Source organism: Leuresthes tenuis, unplaced genomic scaffold (genome assembly GCF_036924035.1).
Source record: "Leuresthes tenuis unplaced genomic scaffold, fLeuTen1.0.hap1 SCAF_22, whole genome shotgun sequence".
Taxonomy (NCBI): Eukaryota; Metazoa; Chordata; class Actinopteri; order Atheriniformes; family Atherinopsidae; genus Leuresthes; species Leuresthes tenuis.
Window position 1 is genome coordinate 15734815 of NW_027325376.1, and position 25848 is coordinate 15760662.

General features: G+C 39.8%; 4 protein-coding genes across 4 annotated transcripts; 3 read left to right on the forward strand and 1 right to left on the reverse strand.

Annotated features, from left to right (window-relative positions):
* Nucleotides 1-209: 209 nt before the first annotated feature.
* LOC140281711 (uncharacterized) lies at nt 210-1289 on the reverse strand. The gene is made up of 5 exons (XM_072376204.1): nt 1247-1289; nt 744-1088; nt 550-669; nt 422-456; nt 210-329 (listed from the first exon to the last, which is right to left on the reverse strand). The coding sequence occupies exons 1-5, from the start codon at nt 1287-1289 to the stop codon at nt 210-212; spliced, it is 663 nt and encodes a 220-aa protein (XP_072232305.1).
* A 1019-nt stretch (nt 1290-2308) lies between these two features.
* LOC140281712 (E3 ubiquitin-protein ligase TRIM47-like) lies at nt 2309-2782 on the forward strand. The gene is given in 3 exon segments (XM_072376205.1): nt 2309-2347; nt 2349-2640; nt 2643-2782. Coding segments are annotated over 3 exon segments (471 nt in total).
* A 480-nt stretch (nt 2783-3262) lies between these two features.
* Nucleotides 3263-24640, forward strand: LOC140281713 (uncharacterized). Its single transcript, XM_072376206.1, has 14 exons — nt 3263-3269; nt 6836-7401; nt 7635-7730; nt 8402-8635; nt 8794-8968; nt 9140-9679; nt 16630-17060; nt 17836-18066; nt 20791-21396; nt 21505-21600; nt 22582-22815; nt 22976-23123; nt 23210-23236; nt 23332-24640. The coding sequence occupies exons 1-14, from the start codon at nt 3263-3265 to the stop codon at nt 23940-23942; spliced, it is 4002 nt and encodes a 1333-aa protein (XP_072232307.1). The 3' UTR covers nt 23943-24640.
* Nucleotides 11508-14781, forward strand: LOC140282233 (E3 ubiquitin-protein ligase TRIM39-like). The gene is made up of 7 exons (XM_072376825.1): nt 11508-11565; nt 11881-12466; nt 12574-12669; nt 12750-12983; nt 13921-14068; nt 14155-14181; nt 14264-14781. Exons 2-7 carry the CDS (start codon nt 11888-11890, stop codon nt 14779-14781), a joined length of 1602 nt encoding a protein of 533 aa, XP_072232926.1. The 5' UTR covers nt 11508-11565; nt 11881-11887.
* Nucleotides 24641-25848: the final 1208 nt, after the last annotated feature.

The following is a 25848-nucleotide window of genomic DNA, read 5'->3' on the forward strand; positions in this document are numbered from 1 at the left end:
TGCCATCAGAGAGCTCACAGGCTCCTCTTCCATCAAACACCAGCCATGTTGTTATGTTTAAAGATAAAAAAAGAATTTCAATGAACAGAGAATTTCTGATAAGAATTACATTGTCTTTTTATTCTCCTCATAAATCAAACAAACACACAAAACACAACAATCAGATGAGTATAATAAAGGATCATTTTAATTTCTGTCAGTGTGTGAATCTATCTTGTGGCAGCGTACACCACATGTGGCTCCAGCTCTCTGTCTTGCACCGGCTTTCTGCTTCTTTCAGCTTTGGGACGGAAACCCACTGCTGCATAGTTCAGGTCATCAGAGGGCGTCTGTAAATGAAAGTAGTTACAGTCACTAATGAAAAAAACCTAATATATGATGATTAAAAAAACAAAATATAATTAAATCAGAGTGTGATTACCTCACTGTGTTGTGGATTCTGTTTGTCAGTTTGAGCTGAATGACAACAACAGTTAATCCGGTCGGTTATTCGTTTCACAGTTTAACGTTTCTAAATGTTCTAAATCTCCAACTAAAATGAAAACTTACCTGTATGAAATGTCCTGATTCTGACAACCAGGCAGATGATGAATAATAGTAGTATTACAAGGAAAATGGTTCCACCGCCCAGGATTATGATCAGCAGATTTACATCTACAGGAGAAACAGCTACAATTTGTACACAGCAGCATTAGTTTGGAATCATTTGACAGTGACTGAAATATTAATTACATCAATCTTACCTTGAACCTGTAAATATGTTGCATTGAAAATGACTGAGAATCCATCTTTGTTGTATTCACAGAAATACAGTCCAGAGTCGGATAAATCCATTTGTTTGATATTCAGAAAAAGGTTTGTGGTGTTAGATGTCATATCATATTTACTGTTTGGAAATCCATCACAAAGTGAAGCACTGGAGTCAGAACTGAACATAGATGAGATGCAGCCTGTGTTGGGTCCGTTGGCCATTATGGACCAAAAGATGTGAGTAGGAAAACTTGTGAAGTTGGAGCACAGCAGTGTGACTTCTTCACCAGGCTGGACCGCCACAGTGTGAAACTCCAACACTGACACAGAGATCCAACCTGAAACAAACCACCAGATGAAGCATTCATAAAGTCAAAATTCAACAAAAACCATATAATAACTAACTGATGTTATAAGTGAACGGTGTGTATCACTTCTGTTGGATTACTACAGACAAACAGAAAGTTTTCAAAGAGAAACATGTTGGTGTACTTACTGAAGCTGCAGAGTAAAGCCAGTATCAATGTGACGCTCATCATTGTGAACACGACAGGACTCCATCAGTGTAATGATAGTAACTGTGAACTGTGCTGTTAGTGGTCTCACCATGAAGAGGTGGGCTGTTCTTTCAGCTATTGGACAGTTTGCGCTGATGAAAAGCCTGACTATAGGTGAACATTTACAAATGAATCTCTAATGAACACCACTAACCTGTTTTTATGACTCTTTAAATATTCCACATAATGAACTAAAGAAGATTTCACAGCAGCTGCATCAGTTAACTCAGGGTACAGAATTATTAGATTAAATGTACTTGTTGATAAATCAGATGTTCAACTGTTGTCTTGAATAACATTTTAATTATTTCTTTGACTAGTTGAGTCTGTTGGTCCATAGTTATGCTCATGATGATATTATGTCATATTTAGTGAAATCATTTATACCCCTTCTTAATTAAAAGATAAAAAGTGCTTCATTTACCTGATTAATTTAAATAATTGGAAACGTATAGAAATGTAATTCACTTTGCTGCAAATCCACATATTGTTTGATTTTTAACCAACTGCTGCTTGTGAAGTGAGTCTCAAGTTTATAACAAATGTTGCAAAAGTGATTACATCAGCAACAGCAGTTTAAATCTCACATGGCTAATGATAATAATTGGATTAATGTTTGCCAGACTACGTAGGCTCACAGATATGTCACAGTGGAGATGGATGAACCTTCACCTGCTGTGGTTCTGAATCTTTGTAACATCTGAAAACGTGCAGCTTTTAGCAGAGTGAATGCTTTGATATGAGGCTGCGTAAGTTTCACGTTGTTTCAGAGCTATGACAACTCAGAGCAGCAAAATATCAAAGGTCCCAATGCCTGTGTGTCCTGTAGATGAAGAAATTAATAGTGTTCACTGCTAACTGTTTCTTCACTTATCTTTGGTCCAATATGGTGACAGGGTGTGCAAAGGTTTTTTTTCTTGTTGTTTAAGGTCAGTTAACAATGCCAAATTGCTGCAAACTTTATTAAGCAGAAGCACATGTTGGATGAAACATTCGACCTGATGTCGGAACCTCCTGGGTGCTGCATCTGTCTGGATGAGTTTCAGCAACCCTGCTTCCCTTCCTTGTGGACACTGCTTCTGGAGGATCCATGAAGCCTGCCAGTGTCGCCTCTGCAAGACAGTCCTCCCCAAAAGGCCACAGCTGAAAACAGACCAGACACTGCAGACTCAGGATGCAACTGTGCCTCTAAAAGGCGGTGAGGTTCCTTGTGATTTCTGCCCAACAAAATGCCCCGCAGTCAAGTCCTGCCTGGCTTGTCTGGCCTCGTACTGTGCCGCTCACCTGGAGCCGCATTACCAGAATGAAGATCTTGGGCGCCATCTTCTGATCAGCGAGACTCTGTGTGCAAGCTGTATGGGAGGAGGTTAGAACGTTTCTGCGAGAGTGACCAAACATGCATTTGCACAAAGTGTGCTCAGACAGAGCACAGGAGGCACCACATTATTTCTATCAGCAATGAAGCTGCAAAGTAGAAGGCAAAGTGGAAAAAAAAAATCACCACACGAGGGACAGTGATTTGATCATGACTGTAATTTTAAAGAGTTGTAAGAAATAATAAATTAACAACGTTCTGCTTAAGTTTGAATACATACCCATAACCTAAGTGTTAGCATATAATATTATTTGGTATTTGTTGTGAAAACTGTTGACCAAAAGTTGAATATTCTTGCTTTTCATTGTTACCCTTTGACATTTGATCTTAAAAGCAGAGTCATCTCCTCCTCTTCTTACAAAGCTGGTGGGAAATCTGGTTGCAATTGTGTCCTTGTGTCGTGTGAACTTAATTACAAATGGAATTTGAATTGAGGTAGGAAACAACTTGTGACTATGTGTGGAGAGATGAATTACAATATTTAACCATATGGATTTGAGTTATGGAGATGCTTCAAAAGACCAAGACGATGGGAAAACTGAGTCGCTGAGTTAAAATTGGGGTCCTGTTTCTTGACACCATGTACAGTAAATATGGGTTAACAGCTTGCAACTTTGAACTAATGAATTGTTACAACGCTGCATCTCTAGACACCAACCATGATATTAAAAACAAAGGGAGAGGATGGATCCTATCGTTGGTTGTAGTGGAGGCCGTGATCATGCCCCGCTAGACAGCTGGTCTGAGCAACACCGGATGCTGGGAGCGGTACAAAGGTGATGTCTTCCCGGGTTCTGCTGCCTGGGTCCTTGGATCAGCAGTCAGTTGATCAGTATCTGCAGGCTTTCAGCAAGCTGTTGGTCTATCTCCCTCTCTGGGGCCTCGTCACAAAGGAGATGGAGCTTTTGCCGATGTTGCAAAATGACTGAAGAAATTATGGGTGGCTTTCACCTGAGGGTCCTTAGTTTGAAGTTGGTCTGGTTGGTAAAATAAGCCAACTCCTGTAAGATGACCTTTAATTCAGTTCACAAAAACAGTTTTGTGTGGAGAAAAAAATCTCAAAGTTTACTATGTAAGAGCAGAGGAGGAGATTAACACATGCAAAGAAAACAAGGAACATGGAACACAAGTAACAAAAAACAGGCACCAAAACAAACGAGGAAAAACTAAAATCTCCTTGTTTCAAATTCAAATAATTTCCGGTACATCTCTTTCAAATTCTTCTTTTCCTCCTTCTCTCTGGGGTTTTGATTCAAGCAGGTGTAGCGCCAAGTGGAATGTGAGGCAGCAAAAACAACATAAAACATATTAATGTTAAAAAGACCTATGAAAGGATTTTATTTTTTAAGAGCTAGACTCTTATTCTGTGTTAAAACAAAGAAACGAATAAAATAAAAATGGACTGATGGATGAGTTAAGGTTATTATTCTGATATCTTGTTAACTCATCATTTTAGGTTTAAACATTCTGCAAATATGACCGCTAGATGGCAGTGTGATACCATGAAAAAACGACCCATGTTTTTAATTTTCTTGGATTACAAGGTTGTAACAAAATGAAGCTAAAATCCAACACAGGAATGTTAATGTGTCTCCCAGAGATTAAGCATCACTTATTTCTCAGTGAGTTCGCTACATCACCGTTACCTCCATAGAAGCCATTTTCACACTTACCTTTCAGGTCACATAATCTATTGAGATGTAATTGTCGGCAGTTTTAGCCTGTGTGAATGAACGCCCCCATTGGGAGCTATTTAGGTGGAGAACAGTCCTGTCCTGTCCAACCTGTCCTGACAATCCGGGGAAACAACTACTTCAACTTCTTTTGGCAAGCCAGCAAAGATGTGAAGACTATCCTTCCTATATTTTGATTTCAAATTTGAGGCTGTAGCAAATGAACTGCTTCTTTAAACTGTCTGTTGTAAAGCCTGAACATTTTTCGCAATATTTAAATAATAACACCTCCTAAAATATATGTTTGATACTGAACAGAGGCAGCTAGCTGAGTTCCAGTGTACCTAGTCACTGGATTGGGCTAAGTTAAGTTTAAGGCAGCAGTTTTCAATTTATCAGACTGATAATGTATTAAAATGAATCTCATATATGTCTAAACTGTAGAAAAAAGTAACTGTCAAAGCTTTACTTTGGGAGAAGACTATCTCTTATAATTTGCTTTTAAACGGTAGGCTATGCCTTGTAAACTGTATCTTTAAACTGTCTGTTGTAAAGTCCGGAAACATACTCGAACACAAACCCTAAGTAATAACACCTCCTAAGTGAAATCTTTATTGCTGGACAGAGGCAGCCAGCTGTGTTCCAGTGTATCTAATCACTGAACTGGGCTAGGTTAACCACCTTTTAGGCCATACTCACATTGATGACATCAGTTTATTATTCATTTTATTTAACTCTCCACCTGATCAATTTTCCCGATTGTCAAAACTTTGCTTGAACAGATTTATTGAACAGAGTATTTTACAATATATTCAATTCAATTAATTGAATATTGGAGTGTCACATCTGGACTTAGAATTATTCCCACATTTATTTTCATTTATTTCATTAAACTTTGGAGATGAGTCAATAAACTGCCAAAGCCAAATGCTGTATTTATGCTGGTTCGTGTAAGAAGTGGGAGTAAAACTTATTCAAATCAGTATTCTCATGATTGATTTTTAATGATTCCTTTAGCTCAGATGTGATTAGAGGTAGTATGCCAGTTTACCTGTCTAAACAGGCTTCCCTTTAAACAATAAACAGGTCTGTAGATGATTCTTCATCTACAGACCTGTTTATTGTTGTGTATATCTTTACCTTCTGGCTTCTGAAGTGAGAGACTCTCTGCTATCACCGGTTGTGTGCGTGCGTGTGTCCCCTTGCTTTTGAACCCTATCTGTGGTAAGTTTCATTTCTGTTGAAATCCAGTCCTTTATTTCCACCTTTATTCAAATAGGGAGGCTGGCACACAAATGAGCAAAATTACCTGTTAGCTCGCTGCAGGGCAGGGGCGTGATGAGCAACAAATTAAATGCTCAGCTGACTGAGAAGTCCTGATGGGATATGTAAAGCCTTTAAACAATAAACAGGTCTGTAGATGACAGATAGGGATCAAAAGCAAGGGGACACACGCACGCACACAACCGGTGATAGCAGAGAGTCTCTCACTTCAGAAGCCAGAAGGTAAAGATATACACTAAATGCCGTTTTCATTCATTCAAGTTATTTTTGTATGACTTTCGCTTCTTGTAAAAAATGGCAGCTTTAACGTATTTTATCACAGCTTTTTATTTTTGTTGTTTGTTCGACTTGATTTAACAGCTTTTCATTTAATTTTTGCAGTTTTCTGCTCTTGGTACCCAATGGTCACACCCTGATGTGGGTACTAGTATTCACTGTTTTCTACTACTTGTGAATAAGAAGAACACAATTTCAGGAAAAAAAAACGAAAGATTTGAGCAGTCGTTGCAGAAATAATCACTTTTCTGGCTTTTAAATGCCTGCAACCGTACAGGACTCTCTATGCATCAGCAGACAACAGACACCTATATAAACACTATTTAACGAGTAGACCTTTGGTCGACAAACTGTATATCACACTTGTTTGCTCTTATTCTCAGTTTACTGTAGATCACAAACTGCTGACAGCTTAAAGAAACCAACACAACGGTAAGTTGATCATTTAATTATCGATGATTTAAAAATACAGTTACAAATTAACTACATTCACATCGTAAAAACGATTTTTGAACCCCAAAATTTTTTTAAAAGGTCGCTTTTCCATTGACTGGTTTGGAAAGAATAAACGAAGCGGTGCCGTGTCACCAGAGAGGATCTGTCTGTGTGTTGCTTGAGGCTGTTATTCAGCAGAAATGTAATTGTCTGGGTTTCCATTGCCTCCTTTTTTAAATTCACATTTAGAGGTTGTAAATAAGAAAATGACTTGTTTCCGGTCGTAGCTGGCAAACAATAAACTGATGAGAAAACTAATTTTATTGAGAAGATGAACTTGAATTTGAATATTCTCATCTAAAGTAATCAACAATCCTGTAATCTCTATAAATATCTACCTTCAGATTAAATAGAACAAAAGTGACTCCTTTTTGAGATGCTGAAAATTAAAAGACTTAATTGGTATCTTTTCTGCTGTCTTTTAGCAGACATGTCCTCCAATCCTAACAGTGAATCTTGTTCATTTGAGAAGGATGTAACCTGCTTCATCTGCATGAAGATATTTACGGACCCTGTCACTGCATCTTGTGGTCACTCCTTCTGCTCGAAATGCCTAAACCACCAACTGAAGCATGTGTCCAGCATGTGTCCCCTTTGCAAAATGCTTATGAGCAAAATCCCTAGTGTGAATATTGCGCTTAGAGATATTACCCAAAAGCTGAAAAGTCCACGTCCTAATGAGTACACTGGGGCTCCTGGAGAAGTGGCTTGTGAGGTCTGCACAGAGCCAAAGCTGAAGGCTGAGAAGTCCTGTCTAGTGTGTGTGGCCTCATATTGCTCAACTCACATCCAGAATCATTATTCAGCTAAAAGGCTGAAGGGCCACAGGTTGGTGAAGCCTGTGGAGAACTTGGACGCGAGGGCCTGTCTGTCACATGGACGCCCCTTTGAGCTGTTCAGCAGGATGCAGCAGAGGTGTATTTGTGCTCAATGTATCGAAGAAGGTGAAGAGGCGGTTGTGTCGGCTGAAAGGGAATGGCACAAGAAAAAGGTGCATTTTCATATTCATTCAATTTAAATCTTAACTGAAGAACAGTGTTTTTCAATCCTGGTCCTCGGGGACCACTGCCCTGCATGTTTTAGATGTTTCCTGCTCCAACACACCAGATTCAAATGAGTGGTTCATTATTAGGCAGCTGCAGAGCTTGATGAGCTGATCATTTGAATCTGGAAAGCTTGCAGCAAATGCAAAGTATAAAAAAACATGTTTTTTGTCCTCTACAGGTTCAACTTGAAAACGCCAAGACACAGTTCAAATTGAACATTTGGGAGAGAGAAACTAAAGTGGATGACATCAACACGGCTCTGAAGAACTGTAATGTAAGCTGCCGAAAAGGGAAGTTTGTTTAGGGAAGTGTGAGAAAAGCCACTCAGACCAGATTATGAGAATCAGAGCAAGCGTAGACTAACACACACACACACACCTTAAAACACTCTCTGGTCTACAAAACAAATGGAAAAATGCAAACCTGTTGCATAACAGTGCAAGTTTGTGCTAGTGAATCAGATGAGAGATTCAGGATTATATTTCTGCCTCTTTTGCTCCCCATATCACCTTTTAGTGGATAACACTAAAACCTTGCACCATATTGGTCAATACAGCTCTAAGAACAAAAGAACGACAAACATAAACCTGAAACCTTCTCCTGTATTAAAGTCTTACCCTGTGATGCTCCATGTATGTGTGCAGATATCTGGTTTTAGCGTTGAGGTTGTTCATTGAAAAAAATCTGATCAGAATACCTTGGTTCTCCTAACATTGGGGAGCCTACGTCGAGCACAGAGTTGTCCGTCACAACTCTACCTCTCGGAGTAAATTTTTTTTGAGGCTGTCATTTGTACGCATCACTGATAATTTAGTTGACTACTCATTTGAACAAATTGACACGGTTCCAAACTTGACTTCCAGAGGGTTGCTGTACCGTAAGATCACAGAGCAATATATAAAGACAAAAAAAATTGACAGTGCTATCATTTTTACCCATTTTCAGGACCAGCTGGATAATGAGTTGAGGGAAATTGAGGCTGTGTTCACAGCTGTGCTCTCTATTGTGGAGGCGGCCAAGGCAACAGCACTTCAGCCGCTGGAAGACAGGAGGCAGTTACTGGAAAAAGAAGCTAAATATCTCAAAGGCGCTTTGGAAGACGAAATCAGCAAACTTGAGAGGACCATCTCCGAACTGGATGACATATCTGCACTTGAGGATCACATCCTTTTCCTACAGGTGAGAGGAAGTGTTAAACAACTCTGGAGCTCACTGGAAAGTTTCTTCTCCCCTTAATCAAAGAACGTTTTATGACACAAGATCTTTTTTTTTAATCCAGAATATCTGCAGAAGTTTTATGGTTAGATGATCCATTTGACTTTCTTTTCGTTTCTCAGAGGTTCTCATCTCTCGCAGTCCCTGATGACATTAGGGACTGGACAGAGGTGGAGCTGGACACATCGCTGTCATTTGGCACCATGATGACAACTACAACAAAAATGGTGGAAGAAATTCAACAGGAACTGGACAAGTTGGTGCCCATTGGTAAGAGTTCATTTCGTGGCATTAAAAGTTAACGACTAAGATTTTGACATATTTGATCTTAAACTCTCCTTCACTCGACAGAGCTAAAGAGACTCTCAGAGTTTATAGGTAGGTGACAAACTTTCCCCTTAACATCATCCTTCAAAGAATAAACTCATTTCTGTTTCTCATTGAATAATTTTCAATTGGATCTTACAGTGGATCTAAAACTGGATCCGGAGACTGCCCACCAACGCCTCATTCTTTCTGATGATGGCAAAAAAGTGAAAGACGGAGGCGAGGTCCGGGAAGTAACGGATTCGCCTAAGAGGTTCAATCTGTTTGGCAGTGTCCTGGGGTTCGACAGCTTCGGTTCTGGGAGATTATACTGGGAGGTGGACGTCAGCGACAAGACTGGGTGGGATCTGGGTGTAGCAAGAAGCGGTGCCAAACGCAAAGGGAAACTCAGGGTGAGGCCAGATAATGGCTACTGGGTTTTGATACATTATAAAGAGAAGAACTATGCAGCCATGACAGCACCACCCATTCGGCTTTCCCCAAAAGAAAAACCTAATAAGGTCGGGGTGTTTGTGGACTACGAGGAAGGTCTCGTGTCCTTCTATGACGTGACAGCTCAGTCTCATATCTACTCCTTCACTGAGTGTTTATTCCAAGATGAGCTTTACCCATATTTCGGTCCACATGTGAAAGAGGGCGAGAAGAACTCTGAGCCCTTGGTTATTTTACCTGGGAAACGCGGTGAAAGGGAGATGAATAAAGAATGGATGCGTTTCTGCTCCATTTCTATTTAGCCAGAGCATTGAATTTTGGTGCTCCAGGACCTTATCGTGATCAGAAGATGAGAGAGAAAATTTGATATTTATTTGAGACTTGATAGAAAATTAAGCGTTAAGGTCTCCAACACTGTAGCAAATGCCCACCAGTTTTAAGTTAAGAGAAATAATAAAAATCGTTTTCAATTTGGCTAAATTACAATTTTACCATTTTTTGTCTCAAAAATCAACTTCAAGGGCCTGGCATGATCAATGGCCTGAATTGGGTAATTAGAAATTCTAAGCTTATGGAACATTCCATTTGCAGCTCTCCTTTCAGGTTTGCCTAACTCTTTATTTTTTACACTTATATTATATATTATTATATTAATCCTTTTTTAGACAGTCTGGAAGTGTGGTTCAATTCATAAATGTAAAGAAAGAGAAGTTTTTGCAATTAAGAATAACAAACATTTCCTGCTGTTGAACTTACTGTGTTGAACTGTGTTGTCAATGGGGATAGCCTGTGTTGCTTTTTATTTATTTTCAAAGTGATGTTTGTAAAAGTAGTAAGGAATTCTGACGGGGGAGCTAAGCTAACTGCTAACACGGTTAGTAGGAATGGAGCTGTAGATAAAGCATTTTTCAGCGTCTGAAAAAACTAAAACTTTGAAAGTTTCATTGCAGTTTAAGCAAGTGCAAAACAGCAAATTTAGAAACCTAGTCACTTTGGTATCAGACAGCTACTGGGCCGGGCTAACACGGCTAACTCTGTTTTGGCGCAGTGTTGCCAAAAAGCAACGCTGTAAAAATCCACAGCAAATACAAACATGGCCTTCTTCTGAGTAGCTTATAGCTTGCCTCCCCTGTCAAAAGACCATCTTGATTCTCCTGTCTACACTGACTACTCAAAAATAATTATCTTTTCACCCTTTTATTTGATTTTTTTTCCAATGTTCTTAAGTTTTGGGTTAAGAACTTGGGTCTGTACTGTGTGTCTATGATTTTGTTTTCAGATTTTTGTTGATATACATCAGTCTTTTAAATCAAGGAGACAATCAGCAGATAGTTGTATTTATACTTAAGTAATGAGTACTGTACTGCAAGCAATGATGGCAAATGAATGGGAAATCAGTATGACTCTGAGTTCAGGTATGTCAGGATGTCATGGTGGAGAACTGTGAGTAAACTGATGACAGAAAGAAGGATTTTTAAGATGAGCCTGGAATATAACAAATTAAAAACCTGAATGGCTTTGGAAACTTCCTGTTAGCACTGTACCTAAAAGCTGTTACAATTGTTTAATCTGTCCATAAATAAAAAATACAGGAATAAAACTGTACCATGTCAAACAGGGTTTGCTCAACTTTGTGTGTTTGTTTTTCTTTATTTTGATTAATGAGCATGCTTCCACGCCTCATACATAGTGCTCAGACATAAGAGCAGCATCGATCAAGACATTTGGATAAGATCAATTTGTAATTTGAATTTGAATTTTTTTTTTTAAAGTTAAAGTTTTTACTTGTCTAATATCATATTTGCATGAGTAATCCTACATAAGTTAGTTGAATGTTAAAAGGGAAAGGTTTACAACGTCACAATAAATCCTATTTAAAAAATGACAAAAACATTTTGTATTTCTTGCTTTGGCAATAAAACACTTATTAGTTTTACTGTATTTCAGTAAAGTCAAGTGGCTTTGACCACACCCACTAAAGAGCAGTAGCTGATCCAGCCTCTCAGTATTTATTTATATCAATTTCCACTTAAGAGACTCACACTGCTGGCTTCACAGTGTCTTAATGCGACGTATCATCCTGCACATGAGACAAGTCGAAGACTCTGCTTTCTGCTAGAAATACAGAGGGCCTGGTGAGTCATTCTTTTACAAATGTAGCTTTTTTTCTGCTGTTTTAGCTTTTGAAGTAAACATCTGTGGGAGCGTGATACAGGATTTTGATGTGCAACCAGTTTTCATGTGAACATGACTCATTGGGTGGGGCTGGTTGGTGTGTTTACATCCTGAAAATAGATTTGACTGAGAACCTGTCTGACTTTCAGGATCCGTCTTCCTGTTTTTTGTACAATGAGGCTGTGACAAAAGCATGATTTCAGGTATCATTAACCATTATGTATGAAGTGCAACAGATCAGACATACAAACATAATAAACATTTTTTTTCCACAGAGAAAGGATGTCGGCATTCAGTGTCCTTGCTTCATTGCCGGAGGATCATTTCCGGTGTTCGATCTGTATGGACGTCTTCACCGACCCTGTCAGCACACCTTGTGGTCACAACTTCTGCAGGATCTGCCTCAACCATCACTGGGACAACAGTGAGTTATGTCACTGCCCAATATGCAATAAAAGATTTCACATGAGGCCCGAGTTCTCAACAAATGCAGTCATCTCAGAAATTTCAGTCCAAATAAAAAGGAGAAAAATTGAGGCACTTGAAAGCAACGATGCACCGGGGCAGGTAAAGTGTGATGTGTGCACAGAATTCAAGTTCAAGGCCTTGAAATCATGTCTGGTGTGTCTGACGTCGTATTGTGAAGCACACCTTGAGCCTCACCAAAGAGTTCCCTCCCTGATGAGACACAAGCTGATGGACCCGGTGGAGAATCTGGAGGAGAAGGTTTGTCAGAAGCATGCGAGGATCCTGGAGTTTTTCTGCAGGTATGAACAAGTGTGCATCTGTCTGCTGTGCTGTGAGACGGAGCACAAAGACCATGAGACAGTGCCTGTTGAAGAGGAGGGGGCTCAACGGAAAGTGAGACACTATTTCTTATGCTAAAATTTAGTTTGCACTCTCCTGAGAGAGTATGGAGCATGAAATGAAGAAATGACTCTTTTATTGACATGTTATTCATATTTCAGGAAAATATTGAGTCCAAACAATTAGAGATCAAACGGATGATTGATGAAAGAAAAGAAAAGATAAAGGAATTTAGTGATTGCTTTGAAATGAGAAAAGTGAGTATTTAGGCAAACTTCACACATAAAAAATGTGACACTTTACATTTTCCCCTGTAACACAATGCTCTTTAAAATAGGTGAAAACAGACAAAGAGATTGAAGACAGCGAGAAGCTTTTCAACACTCTGATGGATAAAGTGAAAGAGATTCATAGTAAACTGAGGTCAAACATTGAAGAAAAGCTCAGAAAATCGCAGGAGAGGGACCAGGCAATGATTCGAGAGCTGCACGAGGAAATCGTGGATCTGCAGAGGAAATGCTCACAGCTGGAGGAGCTTTCACAAAATGAAGACCATCTTAAACTTCTGCAGGTTTGTCAGAAAGATCATATTATGAAGTAATCCTTTTTCATTTATGATGATAAATGATCTGTGCATCAATTTATGATGGATGCATCGTGAATTCCTGGCCATAAACAAATTATCTTTTTTTTTACGATTAGTCATCAGTTTTGACATTTCAGCATATCAATATGAATTCATATGATAATATGTGATTTGATTAACTGCAGTGGTACAAAATTTAGTTTAAGACCCAAAAAGTACTGCAGTATCTCATGAAAGTAGGCAACTTCACAAAGTGGTCATCAGGTGTTAACATTAACAGAGTGAAAAATAAATACAGTTACAGAGATGAGCTTTGATGTGACTCAAATCCAGCAAACAAAATCATAGTTAAAACTGGAAAAAAATCACCCCATTCCTATGTTGAAGAAAACAAAGCATTAAAACTTGCCTATTAGCAAGCTAAGCTAATGTTAGTTAGCTAGCTCAGCTGTGGAGCTGTTAACTGTTAGCTTTTGGCACAAATGTTACTACAGCAGAGGTCATGGATATCTCAGGTGAATACGTGACCAGTGTACTACATGGAGAGAGTACTGTTTGTGCTCATCATGTTTTAGGGTGTTCTGAATAGAGAAATTCTGTTCAGGGAACTTTCTTTTGTTGATATTCCCAGAGCAACGATCTGGGGAGTATAGGTCGATAAAATTTACCAAAATCGCCCCATAAACTTTCATTGTTTGTGGATGCAATTCTCAATTTGTGGCACATTTACAAGAAAAACAACAAATTTCTCTTCATATTCTCAGTGTTGATGCCATTCTGTTTGTAGCCTTGCCTCACTCCCCCACATCCCACACTCCAAAAGAAACAGCCATGTGCATCATGGTTGGGTTTTAAAGAATGAAGAATTGCCTAACAGAAGAATTGCTTCTACTCATTATCATGTGCTGGTGAATCACTCCAGAATTTGCAGGCTCTGAACATCGTCTCAGACACCAAGGACTGGTCCAAGATCAAGGTTTACTCAGACCTGTGCATGCAGACGGTGAGGGGAGCCGTGTCTCATCTTGTGCACACTTTTCAAGCAGAACTGAGAATTCTGACAAACACAGGTAAAATACTGTATTTGTTTCATTCCTAAATATCTGTTTCTATCGCAAGTTTTGCAATGATTGCCTTGTGTCTTTACCGCATATAGAACTGACCAGAATGAGACAATATAAAGGTGATGTCACGAATCTGTTAAATTTACTTTTAATAACTTTTTCTACAGATGTTAACTTGAACTAAACTTGCATTCTTTTTAGAATCGTTCACCTTTAACCTATCCACTGCTGGTGCCGGCCTTGTGGTGATGGAATTTGGAACTCGTCTGAAATATCGCAAAATAACTGCAGGCTCCTCATCTTCTGATGACTGCTTCGACTGCCCCATGATTTTTGGGACAAAGGGCTTTGCCTCTGGTCGGCACTTCTGGGAGGTCCAAGTAGGCCTGAGAAACAACTGGGATGTTGGTGTTGCTAAGGAGACTGTTGATAAAACGGGAAGGGTAACTATCAAAAGAGAGAATGGATTCTTTGCCATAGGAAAGAGGGGGTTTGACTATCAAGTTCATTGTACACCCTACACAGTTCTCCACCTCTGTCCCAGACCAAGACAAGTGGGGGTGTATGTGGACTATGAAGAAGGCAGAGTGTCATTCTATGACATGGATGAAAAGTTGCGCATTCACTCTTTCACTGGGGAGTGTTTCTCAGGGACACTTTTTCCATACTTTTATCTGTACAGTAAAGCAAAGAAATCTGAGGCTTTGGTTATCAGTTAGATGCTAGACTAAGAATCTCTCCTGTCCCTCATTCCCTTTTAAACAAACTAAAAAAATAACTGAACAGCATAAGATTATTGTTGGGTCAAACTCGAATTGAATTGGACTTTCAAAGCCCAGACGCACTGATATAAAACCTGGCATGCTGTCAGCTTACTCATAAGACCAACTTTAGAGCTCAAAGGGCACTTGGAGAGTACATCCTGTGGCCTATGTAACAATTTTAATGAAAGTCAGTGGGTTTACATGATGAGATTAACTCGATTTCAGCTATAGTTGGGTTATGCTCCTTATCTGAGCAAGGGTAATTATCCTTGGATTCATGGCGGTGAATGAATCGAATCACTGACACAAAGCATGCAATACCACAGTAGATAAGTGTCGCTGTACCCATTTCAACTATTGCTAATAGAGCCACTTCCGGTTGACGTCTTCACCACCAACAACAACAAAACTAAGGCATTCGAGAAAGATGGCGAACGAAGAGCAAGATGAAAGTACATCCCTCTACATTTGTGATGAGCATGGTTATGGGGATGGTACACTGTGTTTATTTAACAATGTTGTCATGAGAAAACAAGGATGAGAATTGTTTCCACAAGCTTTGTTGACTTTCTTCTCTGGTGTTAAAGGTACATATGTCCATTCTGATTGCAATAAACTTCAGGAATAAAGCTTCCAAGGCTCTCGCTGCCCTTTTTTGGCCCTTGTGAGGAAAGACTTCAGCTTTATCAGCTCTAGATGGCAGGCTTATGAGTTTATGAGCATCCAGGAAATCCAGTGGGGCCACCGCCTCTTTCCCTGCAGTGATAGGCGTGTCTGTACTTATCTAGGTGTAAGGACAAACTAATAAAGAATGACAACAGTGTTGGAGTCTTAAGAAACACCAGTTGGTAGCTGTTCCTGAAAGGTATGTGCGTTTTACATTCACAGCTTAATTACCTGATATTTTGCACAAATGTGATGGTTAAGGGAGATCCTTGTCAAAATAAAGTGACATCCGAGTCAGTGTTTCATTGTTACTCGTGAACAAGGAACATGTTTTAAAACTGTGTCAGATTGTGCCAAACATAGCAGAAAACAGAATATCTTGAATGAGGGGCTCCAGCCCCCCCGCGACCTGACTGATGGATTAAGCAAATATAGAAAATGGATGGATGGATATTATGGGGGGGGGGGCAAAAAAATTTTGTTTTTTTATGAGCTTGAGAGCATTTATTTGGGTCTCTTACGTCAATACCAACTCAAAGACTCAATAAAACTTTTTTTAGGTCACATACATCTGAGGCTGTTCAGACTTACAGTGGAAACTTTCATCACTTGTACAGTTCACTTAACTGAAGAAAACAATTAGCTGATTGGGCTCTGACAGTTCTTGGTGTAATGTTTTGTAGCCTGACAAGGAGATCTGACCTCTAATTGTCGTGTACACTTCAGTTACACGTAAGCTCCAGTTCAGAAGTCCATAACTAAACAGCCTCACACACTCAGGTATTCAGAGTAGCGATATGATAACTCAGAGCAGCAAAATAACCAAGGCCCCAATGCGTGTGCCCTGTAAATGAAGAAATTAATAGGATTACCTACTATCTGTTTCCTCATTGATCTTTGATCCAATGCGGTCAGTTAACAATGCCAAATTGCAGATGAATATTGCTGTAGGAATGCCAATTTGAGACTTCTTACACACTTTATTAAACAGGGGATTACGGCATCATCTGTGCTCAGGCTGCAAGAAAAGAGAGACATTAAGTGTCGACCTGATGTCGGAACCTCCTGGGTGCTGCATCTGTCTGGATGAATTCATCAACCCTGCTTCCCTCCCTTGTGGACACTGTTTCTGCCTAGGATGCATAGGAGAATACTGGAGGATCCATGAAGCCTGCCAGTGTCCCCTCTGCAAGGCAGTCTTCCCCAAAAGGCCACAGCTGAAAACAGACCAGGCACTGCAGACTCAGGATGCAACTGTGCCTCTAAAAGGCGGTGAGGTTCCTTGTGATTTCTGCCAAACAAAATGCCCCGCAGTCAAGTCCTGCCTGGCTTGTCTGGCCTCGTACTGTGCCGCTCACCTGGAGCCGCATTACCAGAATGAAGATCTTGGACGGCATCTTCTCATCAGCGTGACAAAAAACCTGGAGGACTCTGTGTGCAGGCTGCATGGGAGGAGGTTAGAACGTTTCTGCAAGAGTGACCAAACATGCATTTGCACAAAGTGTGCTCAGACAGAGCACAGGGGGCACCACATTATTTCTATCAGCAATGAAGCTGCAAAGAAGAAGGTAAAGCGGAAAAAAAGCATCACACAAGGGCAACAGTCCCGTATGCAATTTATTTGGACAGGGATTTGATCATGACTGTAATTTTTCCAAGAGTTGTAAGAAATAAGAAATGAACAAGGTTCTGCTTAAGTGTAATAATAATAATAATATTCTTTGGTATTTGTTGTGGAAGCTGTTGACCAAAAGTTGAATGTTCTTGCTTTTAATTGTTACCATTTGACATTTGATCTTAAAACTGGAATCATCTACACCTCTTCTTACAAAGCTTGTGGGAAATCTGCTCGTAATTGTGTCCTTAGCCATCACCTTCGAGCACTTTGGCAACATGTTCTTCTATTTGCACGTTGTAGTAGACCTTCTTCAGAGGAGTTTAAGATAAAAGATGGATGTGGAGGGGAGCTGCACAAGTGTTATTTATATGACTAAGCTCCAACCTTTCAAAGAACATCTGGTCTCAATCAACTGGAAAACAAAAGAAGGGACGTGGAGATTTAAAGAATGTTCTTATTGCACCACACTTATGCAAACTGCCACAGTTGATACAACATTGAACACGATTAACAAACACAGTGTCTATGTAGAGGAAAAAAACTGAATATAGATCAATGGTCTCAAAATCAGGGCTGTTTTTATGTCAGCTGTAAAAGGCATAAACTGCCCTTTGGTACTGGAGGGTTGTCAGGATTACGACACACCTCAGGGTGTTACAGATACCATTAAAACAACCATAAGAACAGCTTTTGTTGTGCTTCGCTGACATACTGTTTGTCCTTAGGTTAAACTAAAACGCAGACGGACAAAACTTCAGCAAGAGATTCAAGAGAGACTGAGCAAGGTTGAGAAAATCAAGCTTCCAGTAGACCTCAGTGGAGAAAATCCAAAAGCGGCCTGGACAAAAAATAAAGAGCTCGTCAAACAGCTGGAAGAAGAAATCACTGAGCTGCAGGGGAGAAACGCTGAGCTGGAGCAGCTCTCACAGACTGAAGACGACCTGCACTTCTTACAGGTTTGCATCGCCATCCAAAGTCAGCCAATTAAGTCAGTGGAAATAATTACTGGTGTTGCATGTCATAAGATCTATCATCGGTGAACTCATGACCCGATTCTCTTGTCTCTGCAGACATTCCTGTACTGTGCCTCCTGAATGGAAGAACATCACAATGATTGGCCTTCACCACAGAGCTCTGGTACCAACTTGTTGCTGTCCTCTGATATTTGCAGAAATGCATTATAATATTCATCATCATGTCTTTACTGCAGTAGAATTGTTTGAAACTAAGACTTTATGTGTTTAAATGACCTCAGAATGAACACTTCATATCCAGAAATGCAGTGGGCCATCCCATCTTGTTACTACAGCTGCCTAATAAGAGACAAACCTTTTTCTGAGGCCCACGTGGTTTTTTTGGTATGTGTGGGCCAGTATGAACAAACATTGGAAGGTATTTGGTTGGAGAACAGGCTATATCAAGTATACTGTTTAGAGTTTCCGTTGCATAAAGCTAGAAACTGTCACAACTTTATGTATTAAAATCCTCATGTTTCGTATTTTTTAATGTAAATAGATGTATCTTGTGTTTTCGACAATCATGTAAAATAGATAAGAATACAAATTATTCAAACAGATTGAAAGAAACAGCAAACCTCAAGAGCTAGAATAATGGTATGAATAATGAATGGTATGAATAAGAAACATGACGAAGTTGAACTGGATGTAACTTGTGTCTGGGTGGATGATGTGATTAAGGTTGATATTTCAGTGTTTTTTTTCATCTTTGCCGATGAGTTAATAAGGTGTCAAAGCCAAATGTTGTATTTATGCAGTTTGATGCAAGAAGTGTGAGTAAAAACTATTTAAATGAACATCCTCATGGTTGTTTTTAATGATGTTTTTGGCTCAGAAGTGGAAAATAAACATCACAGGTAGCACGCCCTATGACTTTATCAGTCAAACAGGCTTCCCTTAGAACAATAAACAGGTCTGTAGATGAAGACTCGCTTTGCATGTCCCATCAGAACATCTCAGCAAGTCGAGTATTTGATGTGTTGCTCAACATTTATCCGGCTCTGCGGAGAGATCGCAGCTGATTTGGTTGCTCATTTGTGTGCCAGCCTCCCTATTTGAATAAAGGAAGGAATAAAGGGCTTGAACAGAAATGAAACTTAACACAGGGAAAAAAATCTAAAAGGAAGGACACACACACACACACACCCACACACACACTAGGTGGAAGGAGAGGGAGAGCAGCCTTACGCCTGTGAGATTCGAGCACTTCTGAAGATAGACGGTAAACTTATACTCTGCATACCGCATGTCTTTGTTTTCTTTTAATCATAGGAGTCATTTTTGTATTATTGTAAAGAGATTGACCAGAAATGGCAGCCTTAACAAATCTTATTGCTTCGTTCCACTCTTTGGCTGCCGGTAATCATTTACTCTGCAATGAAAGGCACCGAGTTATAAAACACGTGATCACAGCTTTTTCTTTGTTTGTTCAACTTATTGATTTAACAGTTTTTCATGTAATTGGCTGCAATGCTTTTGTAATTTTCTGGTGTTGTTGTGTAACAGTCACACCCAAGCCTCCTCTATGCAGTTATTGATGTGGGTACTAGTATTCACTGTTTACTACTAGTTTTGAGCTGTCCATGATTGTTTATTGTAGATTTATACATTCTACATATCGTCTCACTCACAAACCACAATCCCAGTTGGATGTGAGTTCAGAAAAAACAAAAGGAGAAGAAATAGTCGCTTTTCCGGGTTTCAAATGCCTGCAACCCTACAAGACTTTGTTCTCTCTATGCTTCAGCAGACAACAGAAAGCTATATCACAAACACCATTTAAAGAGTAGAAAAAAAGTTTAAAGTTTAAATAAGCGTTGCACATGCTGGCCTCAGTCAACAATCCGTGTGTCACACTTGTTTGCTCTTATTCTCAGTTTACTGACTGGGCAGATCCCAAACTGCAGACAGCTTAAAGAAACAGACACAGCGGTAAGTTGATCATTTCATTACTGATGATTTAAAGTATGGTTATGTCATTTTTGGAGGAAAGAAATAAGGTTGCCTGGTTGTAAATTAACTACATTCATCTGTAACCGTCAGACACTTTACCATTGACTGGTGTAATTGGCTGTTTTTTTTAAATCCACACTTAAAAATAAGAAAATGTCGACGAAAAATGTAAGAAAAAGAAAAACGTTCTTTGATGCACACTTGAGATGGTCCTCACCTGTTTTAAAGATGACTTGACGCTTACCAGGGGCAACTGAAAACGACTTGTTTCCAGTCTTTGCAGACAAACAATAAACTCACTAACTTCCCTCTCAAGGATGTCCACCGCAGTTGTTGTTCTTCCCTCATCAAGTTTTTTTTTTCCTTTTTTTTCCTGTTTGGGACAACTACTTCTTTTTCTCAGTTACAACCACAGAAACCTGACCTATAGAAACACCCTCTGGCAACACTAATTTATTTGCTTCAAACGTGTCATTGAAACATATCTCATTCTTATCATTTCTCTTGAAAAGGTTGCTTTAGATTTTCTTTTCCACCAGTTAATGTAAATTTCTCAACTCAAAAGAACCCCTCTCTAGCCGCTGACTCTGGGTGTGGGCTGGTGTTGCAAGACTAAGATTTATCTCATTGCGGGAAGAGTAAATGTAACAAAAACAGCAAATTCTGATTCTTTTTTTGCTGGAAATGAAAAGACTGTGACTTAATTGTAATATTTTCTGCTGTCTTTTAGCAGATATGGCCTACAGTTCTCAATCACCCAGTGCACCTTGTTCACTTGTGAATCATTTAACCTGCCCCATCTGCATGGAAACATTTACAGACCCTGTCACTACACCCTGTGGTCATTCCTTCTGTTTGAAATGCCTTCACTTACAATTTGACATTAATTCCAGCATGTGTCCCCTTTGTAAAGCACATGTGTACAGAACCCCTAGTGTGAATATTGTGCTCAGAGATATTATCCAAATGAACAACAGCAACAAGCTGAAAAGTCAACTTCCCAATAAGTTTACTGGGGCTCCTGGAGAAGTGGCTTGTGATGTCTGCACAGAGCCAAAGTTGAAGGCTGAGAAGTCCTGCCTTGTGTGTCAGGCCTCATATTGTTCAACTCACATCCAGAATCATTATTCAGCTAAAAGGCTGAAGGGCCACAGGTTGGTGAAGCCTGTGGAGAACTTGGACGCGAGGGCCTGTCTGTCACATGGACGCCCCTTTGAGCTGTTCAGCAGGAGGCTGCAGAGGTGTATTTGTGTTCGATGTATGGAAGAAGATCAAGGGGAAGTCGTCTCGGCTGAAGACGAGTGGCACAAGAAGAAGGTGCATTATTATATAAGTTACATTCATATCCTGGCTTCTGTGTGTACTTTACATAATAACACAGCAAATCCAAAGGAGAATGTTTGACATGCTCTCTGTCTTCTACAGCTTCAACTTCAAAACGACAAGGAAAAGTTAGATCAGAAAATTAAGGACAGAAAAACAAAAGTGGACGAGTTCATTACAGCTCTGAAGAGCTGCAAGGTAAGCTCCAAAAGAGGGAAGTTTGCCTGATCTCGCATAGAAAAGCCAGTCAGACCAGTTGGTACACAGTAAAGAGCAGATCTAGTTCATTTACACACTCAAACACACATGTACACAAAACACTTGGTGGTCTACAAATAAATCTTATTTGTGGTGCAGCAAGAATCTCAAGAATCCCCAGCTCACTGAACACCACAACTGTCCTTTAATTTCATTTAGTTCCGAAAAAGAATGAGTATTTATCTTGCAAAATCAGTGCAATTTTGTGGAGAGGAAATGTCTCTTGTAACAGAGTTTTCATTTGCAGGTCAGTGTACTCAGACTCATCAAACCTCTAAAAACCGATCAGAGTCGTTTCACATGATAAGATCCTCTTCGTGCCTTATAGGCTTGAATGTGACTCTCTATTAAAATCCCAAAACGTTCTAAAGTTTCGACATTGGAAATCAAATTCGGTCGTGTATCAACTGCACACCGATTCTGAAAAAGACAAGTAGCAGTGATTGTGTCTGTATGGGTCTGATATTGTTTTATGGAGACTTGGTCAATGTACTGTATCTCAATGGTAACACTTTTGGTGCATCACTCCCCACAGTGTTAGAAAAGAACATGAATCATCAACCTCAGAATGATCAAACATGCCTCGTGAGTCCAGAATATCTTATTTGACAGATTCATTTGTAAATCTGATTTTATTCAAATGGAAAGTGGAGGTCCATTCCAAATCTACCATTTATTCAGTTACTCTAACTTCAAACTGTAACATTAAGAGTTGGAACTTGATTTAGAAAATCTGATCAGAATATCCTGGTAATCCTAACATCGGAGAGGCTATGCGAGGGAGTGTTGTTACTCCCAAAGGAGACTTTACCTCTGTGAGTTAACAAGGTTCCAGATTCGATTTCCAGGAGGTTGCTGAAAATGAAATCCCATAACAGTATCTATCAAATAAAGAATGGCATTGTTTTTACTCGCGTACAGGACCAGCTGGAAGAAGAGTGGTGGGATGTTGAGAATGTCTTCACAGCTGTGCTTGCCATTGTGGAGGCAGCCCAGGCGGCAGACCTTAAGCCTTTGGCAGAAAGGAGGCAGTTGCTGGAAAAAGACGCAAAAGCCTTCAAAGATACTTTGGAGCATGAAATCAACAAACTTGAGAAGACAATCTCTGAAATGGACGACATAGCGTCGCTAGAGGATCACATCTTATTCTTAGAAGTGAGAGGAAATGTTTAACATCTTTGATGCTTACCTTCATGTTTCTTCTCCCCTTTTTAGTTAATGTTGTATACAGTGAGATATTTTGCAGATGTTTTGTTCCATTCTGTTGTAAGACTGTTAAATTGTTAATCTCTTTGTCTTTGTTTCTGTTCCCCAGAAGTACCCATCTATTGCAGTCCCTGATGACATTAGGGACTGGACAGAGGTGAAGCTGGACACATCGCTGTCATTTGGCACCATGATGAAAACTACAACAAAAATGATAGAAGAAATTCAAGAGAAAGTTAATGGGCTGGCTGCCATTGGTAAGAGTTCATTTTACAGCAGATAAAGTTAAAATCTAAAAAGATTACATCATTTATCTTATCTTTAACTCTTCTTCACTTCACAGAACTGAAGAGACTCTCAAAGTTCGCAGGTAGGTGACACAACCTTTTTCTCATCATCATCTTCTGAATATAAAACTAATTCCCATTCCTCATTCAATCATTTCTAATTGGATCTATCTAACAGTGGATGTAAAATTGGATCCGAACACTGCCCACCAACGCCTCGTTCTTTCTGATGATGGGATAAAAGTGAAAGACGGGGGGGAGGACAAGGACGTAGCAGATTCTCCTGAGAGGTTCGATCTGTTTGGCAGTGTCTTGGGGTCCAGCAGCTTCACTTCTGGGAAATCATACTGGGAGGTGGAGGTCAGCAACAAGACTGGATGGGATCTGGGTGTGGCAAGAGGCAGCGCCAACCGAAAGGGGAAACTCACGCTGAGCCCAGATAATGGCTACTGGGTTTTGGTACATTATGAAGAGAAGAACTTTGCAGCCATGACAGCACCACCCATTCGGCTTTCCCCGAAAGAAAAACCTAATAAGGTCGGGGTGTTTGTGGACTACGAGGAAGGTCTTGTGTCCTTCTATGACGTGACAGCTCAGTCTCATATCTACTCCTTCACTGAGTGTTCATTCCAAGATGAGCTTTACCCATATTTCAGTCCACATGTGAAAGAGGGCGAGAAGAACTCTGAGCCCTTGGTTATTATACCTGGGAAACACCTGGGAAAGGAAATGGATGAAGAGAAGATGGATTTGGGTTCTGTTTGTGAGAGTATTGCACTCTCCGAGTAATGAAAAAGAGGAGGGAAATTTGTCAGTTATTTGAAGCTTGCCAGGAATCAAAATTAGGGTCTCCAGCACGATAACAGGTTGAAATAACTCCACTGTAAAATAAAATAAAAACAATAACAGTGTTTTACAGGTCGAAGAAATAACAAGTTAAACTAGCTAATTATTTCATATTTCCAGAGCGTGAAACCAAAGTTCTCAATGGGCTCAGAGACCTGATCCTGGTTTAGAATCTTTCCACAGTAATGATTTACTTAATAATGAATTAAGTCGATTAAATAATCCTCTTGAAACTGCGCTTTTCCAAGTAAGGTCAACTAAAACGCCTTAATATTTCTACCAAAAGCCAGCATATTACATATGCAACTTCTACATTTGGCACAGAACGGCCATTCAAGGGATACGAAATTTAACAGGGTTTCTATGAGCTGCTTTGATAGCTTCAAATGACACATAGCTGCACCAAATACCTCTATTTTTGCTTGATTTTAAATGCAGAACTTCAACTTGTGGTTCAGTCTTTTTGACAGGTTGGTATTTGCATCCTACTAAAGCAGTGATTACTGCAAAGTGCATAAAGTATAGAAGAAGAACAGCGTGTGTGTCAGAAATATCATCTGTAAATGCATAATGCTGTCTGTAACTGAGTGAATATCCTGAGGCTTCTTCAACGTGTGAATAAATGTTGTCTTTTCCAAATACATCTGGCTGTTGAAAATAATTACATGTTTAATTGCGTCTTCGTGTCTGGGCACGGAGAGAAAAGTTTCGTTTCCTTTTTCCCCAGAAACGAAACTTAAATCTTAACAGACAAAGTTAGACAGCATCTCAATGGCCGCGGGAGAAGCATCTTTATAGAGCTTGAGGGATTTAAAAAAAAAAAAAAACTCAGGTAAGGTGAGCAAGTCCCACCTGTTTTTCTTTCTCTTCTTTTTTTTTTTAAATCGCTCGCGTTCCTTTTAGATCTGACAAGCTGCGTCCGTGAACAAAGTCCATCAGTTTAATGGGTAAGGGCGTGATAACGGGGCGAGATTGTACGCAGTTTGGTGCGGCTAAGAGCGCCAGTGGTCTAACCACAATAACAGGGAAATATTAAGTTAATCAACATTATTGAGTTCATTAAGGAGCGTCTTAAAGTCACTGCTTCATGACAGCTCACCGCGGACTATGACTGTATGTGCTGTGAACTATTAACTAGTAAAAAGTAAAAGCTAACGGGTATTTAATGAGATGTTAGTCTTGCTGAGAGGACTAACATGTGCTTGTTGAATTGCCACTTTTCCTTATGTAATTATTCTTTGGACGTCATAATGGTTGGTTGTGCAACAGCAGCCGGATAATGAGGTGAATGAGAACACAGACCCACAGTGGTTGGTGTGACGAAGGGAGGTTTTTCACTCACTGCCCTGGATACTGCGGCTCTTAACAGCTGAAGTTTGTTTGAGTGACTGGTCTTTGTTGTCCAGATGTCTATTGTTGTGTTGAGAAAAAAAAAAACACACTTGATGTCTTTTTAGTTTGAACTACAGTTAAAAATTCAAAGATACTTCATTTGAAACAACACAAGTTTGTCTCTTCTTGCATCCCGGAGAGGTATTGGAGGTGTGTGTGTGTGTGTGTGTGTCAGTTTCAATATAGCAAACATTTTAGTCACAAAATGCAGCCGAAACTCTTTACTTTGTAATTAGCTTTCAAGCAGAGAGCAATTCTTTTAAAGTGGTCTTGAGCTGAGACAGTTGAGATGCCCACAGGAACCCAAATAGGGAGGAGCTTTGCACAACACTGCGTGAGAGGCAAATTGCCGATTGGGACAGTGAAATTAGGCTAAAACACCAGATTGGATGCTGGCACTGAAGTGAAATTTGAAGGTTGACTTATTTTGATGGTGTAGGAGAGCAGAAGCGAGGAA